Here is a 15,948-nt window from a genome sequence, read left to right on the forward strand (position 1 = left end):
ATCTAGATAATCTTGATGATATGATCTTGATATATATAATAGTTAACTATAATGACCATATTTATTAAACAATAGCTTTTCAAATCTTCTGTAAACACTCACAAAGTCTCTCTTTGCAGACAACAGGGTCACTTGGGTCACTGGGTTCACTCTCTCCAGCAACATTGATGGCCTTGACTCTGAAAGAATACTCCTGCTTCTCCATCAGACCCTTCAATAAATGCTCTGTCGTTGGCACATCCTCAGCTACACGAACCCATTCCTCAGTTCCACTCTTCTGAAGCTCAATTATGTAGGACTCAATCTTAGCGCCGCCATCATGCTCAGGCCTGGTCCACTGCAGGTGTGCTGATGTTTTAGCAATGTCTTTGATGAATGGTTTCCCAGGAGCCCAAGGAGGATCTAAAATAACAACATTTGAGGTTCATTATTTCAAATGTTAATAATTTAATTGCATCAGCATTGAAAAATAAATCCATAACCTACCAATTGGATCTTTAATCAAAACTGGGTCAGTCTCAGCACTTGGCTTGCCTGGTCCTGCAAGATTCTCAGCCAAAACACGGAATCTGTACTTTTTCTTTGTTGGCAAACCTTTCACCCTGAAAAGGTAACAATAATTTGAGACTTTCTAGAATTTTGCACTTCCTTTACCATTTAAATGCAGACACAATGAAAATGATTACCCTACCTGTATGATGTGTCCTTAACTGGCAGCTTGTTACACCTGATCCATTTGTCAGTCTCAGGATCAAACCTCTCAACCCAGTAACCAGTGATGGGGCTTCCACCGTCTTCATCAGGTTCAAACCAAGTCAAAGTTACAGCATCCTTTGTGATATCAGAAGGCTGAACCCTGGTTGGTGACCCAGGGGTATCTGAGTGACAGAGAAAGATAATAAATTTGGTAAATGTTAGGTAATAAATAAATAAATAAATAATATAGTGAATTGTACGCTTACCAAATGAATACTTTGCAACAATAGGCACATGCTCTGCAGGAGTCCCAATGCCATACTGGTTCTCAGCAGACACTCTAAAGATATACTCCTTCATAGGAACCAGTTTGGAGGCTTTGAAAATAGTTTGTTTGATTGTAGCAGACAGTTTCTGCCACTCTTCTTTATCTGTGGGTCTCATCTCTACAATGTAATTGGTTACTGGGGAGCCACCATCATCTCTTGGAGCATTCCAGGCCAGACAGCAGGATTCATTGGTGATTTCAGAGATATCAAAAGCAGCTGGAGGACCAGGTTTGTCTGTTTTTCAACATAATTACAAAACATTAATATTTATAATTCCACTGATTTCTTAATTTGATTATGCTGAAATGACAGATAACCCCATACCAAGAATGTTGACGTCAACAGTTGCAGTGGCACGGCCACTAGTGTTGACTGCTTCAATGATATAGGTGGCCGTGTCAGATCTGGTTGTGTTTGCAATGGAAAGTGTGGAATGGCCAGGTTTTGTGTCGATAGTAATCCTATCATCTGGTTTCAGGACAAGGTCAGCCTTTGTCCATTTTACTCTTGGCTCTGGCTTGCCAAGCACATCAGCTGGCAAGTCAATCTTACAGCCAGCCCTAGCAGTTAAGCCTGCTAGAAGCTTTACATCCAGCTGGATTTCTGGTGGCTCTGTAATATATAACGTAAATGTTAATATAGAGCGAATTCTAACTATTATATTGATGGACCTGGATCGCTAACCTTTAGGATCTATAGCCAGGATCTCATCTGTAGCCTTGCATGGTCGGCTTGCTCCAAGTCTGTTCACTGCTCTCACACGGTAGGCATACCACTGACCTTCAATAAGACCAGTCACCTGGAACCTGGGATACATATAACGATAAAGATATGAATATATAACACACTATGTTCCATTACAGAGATGCACATGAAGAATCACTCACTTAAGCTCAGGTATGGGATCTCCACAGGCTTCCCATTTGTCAGTGCCACGCTGACATTTATCAACAATGTAGCCCTTGACAGCAGCACCACCATCATATCTGGGAGGTTCCCAGAGCAGGAAAATGTTCTTCGCTGATTTGTCTCTCCATTTCAGGTTCTCAGGAGGGTCAGGGACAGCTGTATTTCAAACAAGTTTCATTCACTGTCAAACTGTTCTTTATTTCATACCCTTCAAACTAAAAGAATGTAACACTTTTTAAAACTTACTGGCTGGGGAGGACACATTCACAGGTTCATCAATGTATGCTGGCTCTCCTGGTCCACATTTGTTGCAAGCAATAACACTGAACAAGTACTCCTTGCCCTCAATGACATCTGTGACAGTGAACTCAAGGTCCTGTATGCCTGACATCACCTGAAGAGCAGATACTGTTAGAACCTAGATGTTTCACTGAGTGTACAAATACTGTAAACAAGTAACTATTAAAAACAGCTCACCTTGACCCAGGTCTTGCGGGAAACCTCTCTTTTCTCAATATTGTACCCACTTACAGGGCTGCCTCCATCATGCTCTGGTGCTTCCCACATTAGATGCACATGATGTCTGGTAACCTCTGCAACTTTGAAGTCTTTGGGTGCACTTGGACATGCTGAAAGGTGCAAAAAATGGGAATGTACACCAATTGCTGTGCAAAAACAACAACATAGTAGGAGAATATAGTAGAAAGAAAATTTGCATACCAATAACATTGACTTCGATCTCTCCAGAGACAGTTGTCACATCATTCTCCAGTTGTAGTGTGTATGTTCCTTTGTCTGGACGCACACTTGGAGCAACAACCAGCTCGGTATATGTAGGCTTCGTAACCATGGAAACACGGTCACCTGCAGTGAGCTCTTTGTCACCAAATGTCCACTTGGGTTTGGGGACAGGATATCCCGTAATGGGAACTCGGATGACAAGAGCATTGGGAACAATGACCTCCAGACCATTTTTAAATCCACTGAGGTCCATTGTGGGACCCACTAAAGGTGGAAAAGAAAATGTACACATTTAAAATTAAGTGTTTATATTTTTTACCTGTCTTTAAGGGAAATTTAAAATGGCTTACCGTGAGGATCATCGGCCAAAAGTGGCCCAACTGCATCAGCTGGATCAGAAGCGCCAGCAGCATTTTCTGCACATACTCTGTAGTGATACTTCTGACCAAACTTCAGTCCAGAAACCAATGTAGGATGTAGGATACATAAATAAACATTATAAAAAAAGATAATCTTTTCATATGATAATAAATTTTTTTAAATCTAAAAAAAAAATTAATGAACATGACATACCCTGTAGTAAAGGTCAGGGCAAAGTCTAGCGTTACATCTCAGCCACTTGTCAGTACCATCTTCACACTTCTCAATGATGTAGCCCGTAATCATACTACCTCCATTGCTAATGGGTGTCTCCCATGACAGCTGAACTGAGTCTTTGGTCTGATTTGTGTAGCTGAAGTTCAGAGGTGGACTTGGCCTCTCTGTAATAGGAGGCAAAATTGAATGTTTGACACTGACTTAGACATAGCAAGCAAAATATAAACCGTACTAACCAATGGGATCCATGATCTTCACTGGATCTGTGGCAGCGCTTGGCTGGCCAATTCCAGCTTTGTTCTCAGCTCTGACCCTAAAGATGTACTCTTTGTTTTCGACAACATCATTGAGTGTGGCTGTGTGATCCTCAGCTTTGACCACCATAGCAGGTTCCCATTTCACAGACGTTCTGTCGCGTAGTTCAATGATATAAGATGTGATCTCAGATCCTCCATCAAAAAGTGGTGGTTCCCAGGAAACTGTGGCACCAAACCTATTGACAACTCCAACCATAACCTTCTGAGGTGCATCAGGCACATCTGTTAGAAACAGAAGAATAATGAAAAAAATATTTTTAAGACCATGTAAAATTAGTTATATTCTCAACTCTTACCAGAAAATAAAGCAATAAACTGAAGCATAGCTCACCAAATTTGTTTTTGGCTTGAACTGCCTCATCAGTAGTAACCAGCTCGCCACTTCCAACTCTATTGCGAGCAAATACACGGAATAAATACTTGTTGTCCCTCTGCAATCCACCAACACAGTACTCTGGAATGTCGGCACGATCTGTGGCCATTGTCCAGGTCTTGCGTTTGACATCTCGTCTCTCAACCACATAAGCCAAGATTTTGCTTCCACCATCATTTTCTGGTTCCTCCCAAGCAAGGCTGACCTCACCATCAGCAGTGTCAACAACATGCAGGTTCTTCACAGGTCCCGGAACATCTACAACAACACTTTTATCAGACATCTAGAACATTTAAATTGTCTGTAAATCATCTAGTTTGATTTCCTGCTTACCAATGACATCAAGATTAATGAAAGCCTCTCCTGTTCCATGTTTGTTTTTGATGAAAATCTTGTAACGACCCTGGTCTGATTTCTTAGGGTCCTTTAGCCTGTACTCTGTCCGTTCACTGGAAGTGTCAATGTTTTGCCCAGGAAGGCTGATGTCATTGTAAAACCATTCCGCCTCAGCACGAGGATAGGCATCATAGGGAACTGTCATGACAAAAGGCTTTCCAGCATCTGTTACAAGTTTCTGATCTGTAGTCTTGATCTTTGGAACAGCTGTAAAGAAAGGTATACAACATTAACAAATATATCCTTTTACAGTATATCAAAACCTAAACAGCATTAAAATCATTAACTCTCACTGTATCATACCTGCAAGCTCAAGCTTGGCTCTGGCATCCTTTTCCTTGGCAACAATTCTGTATTCTCCCTGATCACGGGGTCTGATCTCACAGACCTGGAGTCTATGAACTTTGCCCTCACTGATCATCTGGTATTTGTCACCCTGGACAATAATCATGTTGTTCCTCATCCATTTGACCTCAACTCTGTCCTTATTTAGTTCAGCCTCAAATACAATATCTGATGCTGGAGGCTCAAATACATCTGTAGGTGGCCTGACAATTTCCACTGGAATCTCTGTTGAAGAAAGAAAAAAAAGATGGCATTAGCAAATCAAATCATCTGGCTATATTATAAGGAGATAAATAGATTATGATCCACAAATAAATGTAAAGGGATTAAACATATTAACAAATAAATAGAATGAGATCCACAAATAAATCATAGTTTCACAAACCGGAATTCATTTCACAAACAAATAAATTGAGATTTGCAAAAAAAAAAAAAAAAAAAAAAAAAAAAAAAAAAACATATTCACAAATATCTATTTATGTCACATACACAACTTTGCCTGGCATTAATTTGTGGATCTCATTAGGTGTGTTTGTAGATCGCTGCATGCATTTGTGCATTTGTTCAGGGCGGTCTCATTCATCTGCATTTGCTCAAATAGGAACTATATAAGGGCCATAAAAAACTGGATTTTGTTAGACCATTAGACTGTGTATCAAGCCCAGCCACAGTATTATATTTTACATACCTTTGAGATGCCAGAGATACATCACTTTAAATCAGACTTACTTACTTAACAGCATCCAAAATAAATGCACAGTTTTTACATCGTTCACTCACAAATCCCCAGTACAAGTCAGAGTGATGCTGAGGCTGGTACCCAGATGATATTTGATATTATATGTGTTATTATGCCCTATACTTGTCACCGCCATTGTGCTTTAAAAGGCAGAATAGGCCATTGTGCCATGTCTTACGCCGTGTCTACCCAATTCGCTGCTGTGCTGCAACAGCTGTAACTGCTACAGCTGTGACAACTGCAACTGTACGCATCAAAGAAAATGCTTTAATTATTTGTCCTTCATCATGTTGTGCCTTGTCCAGTGTATCGCTGATTATAATGATTTCTATTTGCTTTGGGCGTGTCGCGAGGGTGTTACTGATGATGCTTGGGATCTGTGAATGATCATAAATTGAGTATAATCCTGAGTTCATCCTCATTTACTGATCCTGATGAAAATATAAAGAAGCCTTACACTCCAACAGCACTTAAGTTCAGCTCACTTTGAACTAAGTGTCGACAGAATGCAAATCCTTACAGGGGTGAAAAATGAATCAGTTCGCCCTGATTGTAAAGCAAAATGTGATTGGGTATAGCGAGAATGTGCTACAATTGGTCAGCGAAATGTGGCTGTTATCTGATAGGCTTGAGTAGATGGTGGGTGGAGTTGATGCATTTGTAGATTTGTCTTGATGCTTGAAATGTTTCAAAATCCACAAATTCACGCAGTGATCTACAAATGCACAGGACACGATTCACAAATGAATGCCAAGCAAAGTTGTTGTTTGTGACATAAAAACATATCAGTGAATATGTTTTTTATTTGCAAATCTCATTTGATTTATTTGTGAATTCAATTCATGTTTATGAAACTCTTAAGATTTATTTTTGGATCTCATTTGCAAAGCAATAAAATGTGATTATTGTAAAGTGGGGTGATTCTTTTCTATATCCACTGTAAATACCATTAAGATGCTGTGAAAAATACCTTCAACAAAGAGACGTGCCCTTGTCCTTTTTTCTTCCACTCCACAGGCATATTCACATTCATCATCTGGTCTGCACGCTTTGATTACAAGCTTGCATTCTTTTTCATCTTTTTCCATATGATATCTAAAAAAAAAAGATCATGATCATTAGCAAATATATTCACATTATTACAGAGTACTTTCTTTTATGGTTCAAAACTCACCTGGGTCCTTCTCTGATTTCACGTCCATTCCTGTACCATTTAACATGGGCTTTTTCCTTAGACAATTTGCAAGTGAACTCAGCATCCTCAAACTCAGTGATGGTTTGGTCTCTGAGCTGAGCGGTGAAGTCAGCGGGTGCCTCACTGATGATCAGTTCTGCTGTGGACTTATCAGCACCAGCAACTACACTGTATTCACCCTCATCTGCAAGACTACAGTCCTTAATGGTCAGAGTGTGCTTGTCCTTGTCCACACGATACAGAACACGTTTGCTGAAAGTGATCTCTTGACCGGCCTTCATCCACTGGACTGTCACATTTGGTCTGTTCACTTTGCAAGTGAAAGTCATGGTCTTCTTTTCCTCTATTTCACAGTCCTCTAGTGGCACTATGATTTTGAGGGCTTCCTCTGTGGATGCAAAAAAATGTGTATTAGCATTGTACATATACTGCTAACAAAATGCACATGGTATAAAAGGCAGACAAATAATAACAACACACCTAGTACATTGACATTAGCAGAGCACTTGGCCTGCTCTCCGCGTTGGTTAGTCAGTGTAACGGTATAGCTGGCTTCATCTGACTTTTCTGCAGCTTTTATTCTCAGAGAGAACACAGTGTCTCTCTGAACCATGACAAACTTGCTGCTCTCAAACATGGTCTCATTGTTCTTCAGCCATTTGGCTTTAGCTCCCTCTGAGTTCACCTCGCAGTTAAGAACAATCTCTTGTCCTTCCTTTACTTGGGTATCCTTGATGGGAGTGATTATCCTCAGGTTTTCTAATGAGACAAGTAATGGTATCCATATTTAGTTCTGCTTAATATGACAATTGAGAATGAAACATTTGAAGACCTTTACAGAAATATATTACCGAAAAATGTACTAACAACAACAAAAACTTACCAATCACCAACAATTCTGCTGAAGCCTTTACAGAGCCAATGTGGGCAGTGAATGCACCCTCATCTTTTAGCTCGCAGTTTTTGACAATGAGTGCCCTCCTCTTGCCATCACTGACAATTTCATACTTATCATCAGTTGTAAGTTCTTTGTCTCCTTTGAACCATTTGACTTCATAATTTTCCTTAGACACTGAGCAAACAAACTCAGCCTTTTCGCCCTCAACAGCCTCTTGGTTTTGGGGCCTGGCAATGAACTCAGCTGCCAATTCTAAAGCAATAAAGAGACTCAATTTTAGGTAAATCAATGCCTAATTAAATTATCAGTGTGATTATTTAGTGCATCGTGATTCCCACACCTTTTTCGAAAACAATTTTAAAGAAATTGCACTCACTAAGAACAAACTAAATATTTAATAGCTAGAAATGTATATATTCATTTTAGAAAATTCCATGACTTTTCCAGGCCTGGAAATCACAATTTTAAAATTCCTTACTTTTCTACATTTTACATGACCATGGGAACTCTGAGCTTGTAGGACTTTAATATAAAAGTGAGTTTGAAAGAATCTAAGCTTAAAACTTACCACTGATCTTTAGAGTTCCTATTGTTTCTGAAGCAGGCAGTTTGCACTGGTACTTGCCAGCATCAACCATACGGAGGTCCTGTATGATGAGAATTCTCTTTCTCCCATCTGCAACATGTTCATATCTACCACCCTCGGGGATCTCCAGGTCACCCTTGTACCACGTGACCTCCGCACTGGGTTTGGAGACCTCACAAATCATCTTAATGCTGTCGGTTTCCGTGCCCTCAACATTGGACAGGTTCTTTGTGAATCTAGCTTCCTCCTCTGTAAGGCAAAAGGAATAGTCATTTATGTCTTTATTTTAGCTTTATTTTAGAACAACGGTTGAAACAAAACTTACCGACAACTGTCAGCATTCCAGAGGATTTGGATGTCCTTGCATCACATTCATATTCTGCTTCATCATCAAATACTGCCTTGCTGATGATGAGAATACGCTGTAATCCCTTGGCAATAATCTCATACTTTTTGCCTTTTCTGATCTCAGCACCATCTTTGAACCAGTGGACCTGTGCAACAAACAGTTATGAATCAATCCACTCTGTATCGTCAGAGCTTGTGTGCATACTGTGGTTTAAGAAAGACATTTTTAATACTACGAAATTCTGAAAATCATGAAATTGTTTTAGCTCAGATTTTCACTAAAATTGCTATGCTAATAATTTAATTTGTAATTAAAACAACTGCATTAAATTTAAAATGTAAATCAGGCACATCTTCACTGGTAGTCTCAGACTTCTTGACTCCACAATCTGTGCACACGGATTTCTGTTAAAAATACCTTGGCACTTTCACGGGACACTTCACATTCAAACTTAGCAGATTCCTTCTCCTTAACCTCAACATCATGAAGAGGCTTAGTGAATTCCACAAATGGAGCTGAAAAACAACAACAACAAAAAACATTTTCTTTATACAGATAATTTGTGTTGTTTTATTTTATGTCTTTACTTTAGTTGGCTTTATTCAAGTTTCTCTGATTTATTTATTTTTAACTTACGTTCAACATTTAAGAAAGCAGATGTCTTGAACTCCTTTGCATCACAGGTATATGTCTTGGAATCATCAAGGCTACAGTCTTTGATGATCAGTCTCCTTATGCGTCCCTCAGCCACCATCTCATACTTCTTGGTTTTACGAATTTCCTGTCCGTCTCTGAACCACTTCACATCAGCCTTCTCCCTGGACAGTTCACACTCGAGAATGGCTGTGGCTTCCTCCTCAACAGTCTGGTCCTTCAAGGGCTTGGTGAACTCAACTGGTGGCTCTGTGATATGTAATGTGGTAATGTGAAACCCTGAGCAATTATTTATCCTATATATATATATATATATATATATATATATATATATATATATATATATATATATATATATATATATATATATATATATATATATATTCTATTTGATAGGAATACAGGTGTTATCTAAAACTACAACCAAAAAAAAAGATCATTATTTGAAAATGATTTTCCTTCAAACTAACTAGTAATGTGTCTGCCATTGCCATTAGCCCTTGACAGGGTCAGACTACAGATTATGGTGGGATATTTGAAACAGCAATAACGAGAAAGTTATGTTTTATGGTGCAAACACATGTAACATTTAGGATGCTTTTGATATCAAGTTTTGCTGGTTAGCTTTGTCCTTGACAGGGTACAAGATGCTCTACAGTCTAAAACATGAAATTTCTGAAATTGTCTTGTTCAAAAGAAATACTGGTAAATTAAATACTAGGAAATAAATATAAAATAGGAAATATACAAAGTTTACTACAGAAAACTACAGTTCAGTTCAGTTAACAACAACAAAATGGTCCAAGAACTGGTAACTTAAACAGGGTTCATACAGATACTGCAAAATAAAATTCCACGACTTTCAAGGACTTGCACTACTTTTTTGGTTTTCAAGGACTAAAATAAGATCTCACTTATCAATCAATATTGTATTATCTTTCAAATTCTAATAAATAACTAATAAAACAAAATAGTACAAATAAAGTGCAGCACATGCAAAGAATGCAATGACTGTGGCAACTTTAACATTTGAAAAGATACTATGGCAAATTTATTGCTTTTCTTATTCAAACTGAATTTTTTTTAATGAATATATGATGGACCTGAAGAATGAAAGCTATATCATACACTTGTAAATATATTGGAAATAATAGGGGTGTTACAGTGCACTTAGGTGAGAAAAAATGCAGATACTTGGTTCACCAAAACAAGACAACGTTTTAATACTTTAAGAAATTTTAAAATGACAAAATACTTTTAATAGCAAAAAGTAAAACAATGCAGTTGTATTTTGAAATGTTTTAACTAATCTACGGATAAACTAATGATTATTTTGCCAATCAAGTAATCTACTGATTATTTTGACAAGTGAGTAATCTGATATTTTTTCAAAGTCAAAGTCAAAAACAGGCTTTAATATGACTATATTTATATATAAAGTAAAGATGAGCCAATAATAATTGGCCTAAAATAAAGTATCAAAACCAAGTACATGGTTTTATTGAACAACACTGTTAAATACACAATGTAATATGCCTATATTATGACAAATACCTGCAGAGGGCGCCAACGGCCTGGTGATGTTTCATGTGATTCAATGATGTTTAAACCCATTTAATTTTAATATTTGGCCGCAAAGTCAAAAACCTTTATTTTGAAATTGTGATGTACAGTAAATCGCATATTTAGAAATATGTTGATGTATTCTCCTATGTTGACAAAGGTTTAAATGATTTACATTACAAATCAAGTGAGTTTTCCCAGATGAACGTTAAGCAACCCAAAACTCACCGCATATGCAGAGGTATGGAATTACATTTGGTTCAATAAAAATGAACGTAACTTTATAAAACTGAATGCAACTTTTTCAGAAACTATCAAATATATGCCATTACAAAAGAAGAAAAACACAATGAAAATGAAAAAAATTTACTCAGTCGCACAAATTTAACAGGCTCTTCAAATATGCTTCATTCTTTGTTAATGTTTTTCAAAGATTCGTTTTCGCTAATCATGGATTCTGAATGCATTGCCACAGATTTCGCTTACGCTTCGCAGCTTTTCATTTGGTGTTTTGACACAAACCTCTCGTGGGGGCGGGCTTAACAGTGATCTACTTTGATTGGATAGTGAGCTTTTGATGGACAGGTGCTCTCTGACCGGGAAGTACAGACACCACTCAGTGGCGTGCATATTGGAAAGCTCTCGCGGTGATTAAATCTGGTCTCTACCGCAAAAATTATTTTTCACAGACAAAGTTAAAGAAATTTATTTTAAGCTCATACACAGGTTCTACCATGTAAAGAAGTTTATACAAAGATTTAAATCTGACATTGATTTTACAAGCTCTTTTTGTTCGAGTTCTGAAGAAACTGTACACTTATTTTGGTCATGTCACTACACTCAGAAACTTTGGAATGATACTGGTGTGTTTGTCAAGTAAGATTTTGCCAGGCTTCTCAGTACATATGAAAAACATTATATTTGGGTATTATGACTCTGACCCCACAAACAAAAATATCAGTTTTGTTATTGATTAAATTTTTTTTCCTAAACAAATTTCACATTCACAAATGCAAATTCTCCAACTGTAAACCTGTCTTCTCTGTTTTCCTAAAAGAAATGGAAAAATATTTGAATGTAATCTCAGTATCTACTAATAAGAAAGCTATAGGGACTGATAGAATTTGCTCTGCCTTTGATCTCCTTGTGTAATTTTGTTTAGATTTTGGCCCTCTTTTTCTTTAGTTCTATTTTATTCTTTATTGTTTTTTTTTCTTTCTTTTTTTGTGGTTGATATTATGTGATGTATGTTTATACTTTTGTATGTTTTTGTTCTCTGCATTAATAAAAAAAGAAAAAGGAAAAAAAAAAACTCTCGCCGTGATTTGTATGCAATACGTCGTGCCTTGTATTACTAAATATGTAAATAATATTTGACCTTCGATCGTCCCAGTCTGTAAAGATGAGCTCTCAGGAGAGACACGGAGCGGCATCATCTTCCTCCTCCGCTTGTCCTTTAAGGCAGCTTGAAGTAAACTTGTGATACTGAAGTATCCAATAACATCGATACAAATTTTATTCATGTTACAGTGTGCAACAGTTCGTTGCGGGTTATTATTGTCATTCAGTAACACAAGCTTACTTCAAGCTGCCTTGAAGGACAAGAACTCATCTTTACAGACTGAGACGATCAAAGGTCAAATATTATTTACATATTTAGTAATACAAATCACCGCGAGAGCTTTCCAATATGCGCGCCACTGAGTGGTGTCTGTACTTCCCGGTCAGAGAGCACCTGTCCATCAAAAGCTCACTATCCAATCAGAGTAGATCACTGTTAAGCCCGCCACCCCCCCAAAAGAGAGGTTTGTGTCAAAACACCAAACGAAAAACTGCGAAGCGTAAGCGAAATCTGTGGCAATGCATTCAGAATCCACGATTAGCGAAAATGAATTTTTGAAAAACATTAACAAAGAATGAAGCATATTTGAAGAGCCTGTTAAATTTGTGCGACTGAATTCATTTTTTTCATTGTGTTTTTCTTCTTTTGCAATGGAATATTTTTGATAGTTTCTGATAAAGTTACGGTCAGTTTTATAAAGTTTCGTTCATTTTTAAAGAAGCAAATGTAATTCCAAATGTAATAGCCCCTTTTACACATACAGTCTTTACTGGTAAATTACCGGTAAGAGATCATGTGTTAACAGGACCTTTTCAAAAATACAGGTAAATGCATTCTGGCAATCATATCGTTCTTATGGAGATGACATGATTACTCTGAGCTGCCGTTGAGCTCCGCTGCTTTTTTAATAGCTTTTCTATGTAAATATGATGCTAGATGGAAATCTTTGATCACTGTGCCTCGCAGCTTTTTCAATGTGTCGCGCTTGAGACCCAGTCTTATTTTCCATTCATCAGCTGCGACTCTACAATTGGATACTATTATGCGCGTTTCGTGTTAAGAGCAAAAACTTCTGATTGACTAGTGATGTTAGTTTGGCTGTGAGTGAAAGCTGTGCATCAACAAGTGTTTTTAAATGTAGGACGACTATATTTTTTTTTCCCTGCAGCCAAATGCCACACACGGTGCTGGAGAACTTTAAGCCCTGGATTCTACAATAACACTGGGGCGTTTATTTATTTCAAAAACATACCATTCACAGTAAGTTTGGCCTGGGTCACAAAGTCCTTTGCCGTAAGCTTCACTTCCCCAGCCTCTGTCATCTTGACATCTCTTAGAGTCAGAGAATGCAGTCTTCCTTCTGCTCTGGTGACCACCTGAACACAACAGTGTGGCATAATTTTTTAGGCTGAGTTGTTTTATCAAATGCTTTTTTCCCACATTTTTGATACAAAAACTCTGAAAGCAAAGGAAATATTAAGTGGCAAACTCAACAAAAATGAGAAAGTGCCTTTAAATTATATAAAAAAGGATCTCTTTCTTAGTTGTCTAATTTAAGCTATGTAAAAACAACAAATGCATCGTTATAATCTATGTGATAATAACATAAGAAGCATATTTTCTTTGAGTCAAACATTAAAATTAAAGAGTTGTATATTTTATCAAACGTCTAATGATTATTAAGTTCACTATACCACCACTTCAACAACACTCTTGAAGCAGTTAAAAATAACCAGAAAGGTGCCTACAGGGCAGAATGGCCCAGCGTTATCTCAAAACTTTGAGCAAGTACTGCTGGAAGTCCTTATATGCAGAAAATCTTTATATATAGACTTTTTTTTACTTGGAATTGTCACCCTAAGACTATGTGTGTATACTGTATAGTTTAACTATAGTCCATTGTAATTTTTCCATAACTACAACTGAAGTCACAATGAATCACAATGAAATCTTAAAAATTCAGACAAGAATAAAACTGAATTGATGATGCTCAAATTAAATCTACAGAAAAGAATCTCACCCTATCATTTGGCTCCATCTTTGTTGAGCCAACGAACCATTCAACTGGAATATCTTCATATGAGAGCTCACAGTCAAAGGTGGCAGTCTCTCCAGCAGTGACAGTGACATCCCGAAGAGGTCGCAGGAGGCCAATTGTGCGTGCTTTAGAGAAAGAAATGGACATCCTTAATAATAAGAAGAGACAATCCTACTACTACAATTTGTAACTGTGCTCTATCACTAGGTTATATTTTGCAGCCTGAAGGACTATTCAGATTCACACAGGATCCTATATCATTAGCATACTGAGATTCCATGCACTGCCTGTGGTCAGATAAACTAGGAGGCATGTTTCAGTTCTGCCAATCACCCCAACTCTCTCCTGATAAGTTATGGGACTTCTAAAATAGTCTTGAGCCCTGATTGGCTGTTGACTACCAAGTTATCTGTTACTGCCACTCAAAAAACTTTTTTTTTTCCTTCATTGAAACAAGAATGAAGGTTGTTTTGTTACCAATGTAAAAAGGTTACACTTGTTATTTTTGTTATGAAACACAAAGCCTAAGTTATAAAACTAATTGGTTACAGAGAATAATGTTGGCTGCATGCTTATTTTATTATTCACTTATGAGGATTCTCACCTTTAACTCTGAGCTGAGCACTTGATTTAGCATTAGCAGCACTGAAGTCCACACCACCAGCCATATCCATGTGAATATTGTAAAGGATAAGCATGTGCTTGGTGCCTTCCTCCTTAATTTCACAGTCCTGAATGAAACAAGCACATTTATTTGGGGCTGAATATACTGACATAATATATATATAAAAAAATAAATAAAAAAAAAATAAATAAATAAATATATATATATATATATATAAAAAAATATATATATATATATATATATATATATATATATATATATATATATATATATAGAAAAGTTTGAAATCTAGATACAAAACATGCATTATAGCAAACCCTTACTGCAGACTGGTGCAGGGCCTCTCCTTTGAGTTTCCAGTTACCATGAACATCCTCCTCAGAGATTTCTGTCTCAAAGCGAGCAGTCTCTGTCTCTGTGACCTCCACGCTGTACAGTGGACGGACAATCTTAATATCGCGTTCTGCAAAGAACAGGACAGTAGAGGCAAAGTTATATGAGTTCATAGTAATTTTATCAATTTTAATTTATTAAATGATATATGGATTAATAATACAAACATAAAATACATAAAAAATACATACCTTCAATGTTAAGTTTGGCTGCTGTTTTATCAGAGCCGCAGTCACATACATATTCACCAATGTTTGCCTTCTCTGCCTTCTTCACTGTCAAGATACGTTTCTTTCCATCAGCCTTGATGAGGACGTTCTTAGAAGGAGTGATCTCCTTGCCATCTTTGAACCATTTCACCTGAGCAGATGATTTGCTCACTTCACACTTCAGGACAACCTCATCCTTCTCAACTGCAGTGTAATCCTGCAACTTGGTAGTAAAGTAAGGTTCTCCCTCTGTTGATATAGAGGAGGACATGATGTTTTCAACATGAATTACCAATATACAAAATGTCCCTGTATGTAATATAATAAAACATTAACCCACATACGGTGATCAAGACCCTGACACAAAGTTATTTTTTCTATGGACTAGTTAGCCAACATATTTAGCTTTCTCTATTCTAAAAACTCTGTCATCCACTTCATATTTCTTGTTCCTTGTTCTTCTGTTCTTCTAAATGAATGAGGTTTAAATTTTCTTACTCATGAGCTTTCATCTATCAAATTATTTATGCTCACCATAAAATTAATTCTGAAACTCCACAGATGGCAATTTTCACAGAAGTTTGTATGTAGAAGTTTTGGAACAAGTAAAGTCACTAGATGGTGCCAATTAGCTATTGTAACTTGTATTGGTAT

The 15,948-nt window shown here is 37.2% G+C and overlaps 1 protein-coding gene across 1 annotated transcript in view; it reads right to left on the reverse strand.

Annotated features, from left to right (window-relative positions):
* The window catches only part of ttn.1 (titin, tandem duplicate 1), a 141,287-nt gene that overhangs the window by 74,215 nt on the left and 51,124 nt on the right, over nt 1-15,948 (reverse strand). The window contains 29 exon segments of the mRNA XM_042764516.1: nt 103-402; nt 487-602; nt 692-878; nt 963-1,259; nt 1,350-1,637; nt 1,710-1,831; nt 1,913-2,090; nt 2,181-2,328; nt 2,412-2,563; nt 2,655-2,939; nt 3,026-3,140; nt 3,249-3,436; nt 3,509-3,811; nt 3,921-4,220; nt 4,296-4,565; nt 4,662-4,928; nt 6,413-6,537; nt 6,617-7,025; nt 7,118-7,396; nt 7,521-7,787; nt 8,104-8,370; nt 8,447-8,615; nt 8,888-8,985; nt 9,107-9,373; nt 13,282-13,405; nt 14,050-14,192; nt 14,672-14,798; nt 15,016-15,155; nt 15,277-15,543. Of these exon segments, the coding sequence (XP_042620450.1) occupies nt 103-402; nt 487-602; nt 692-878; nt 963-1,259; nt 1,350-1,637; nt 1,710-1,831; nt 1,913-2,090; nt 2,181-2,328; nt 2,412-2,563; nt 2,655-2,939; nt 3,026-3,140; nt 3,249-3,436; nt 3,509-3,811; nt 3,921-4,220; nt 4,296-4,565; nt 4,662-4,928; nt 6,413-6,537; nt 6,617-7,025; nt 7,118-7,396; nt 7,521-7,787; nt 8,104-8,370; nt 8,447-8,615; nt 8,888-8,985; nt 9,107-9,373; nt 13,282-13,405; nt 14,050-14,192; nt 14,672-14,798; nt 15,016-15,155; nt 15,277-15,543 (6,198 nt within the window).

Source organism: Cyprinus carpio, chromosome A9 (genome assembly GCF_018340385.1).
Source record: "Cyprinus carpio isolate SPL01 chromosome A9, ASM1834038v1, whole genome shotgun sequence".
In the NCBI taxonomy this organism is placed as follows: Eukaryota; Metazoa; Chordata; class Actinopteri; order Cypriniformes; family Cyprinidae; genus Cyprinus; species Cyprinus carpio.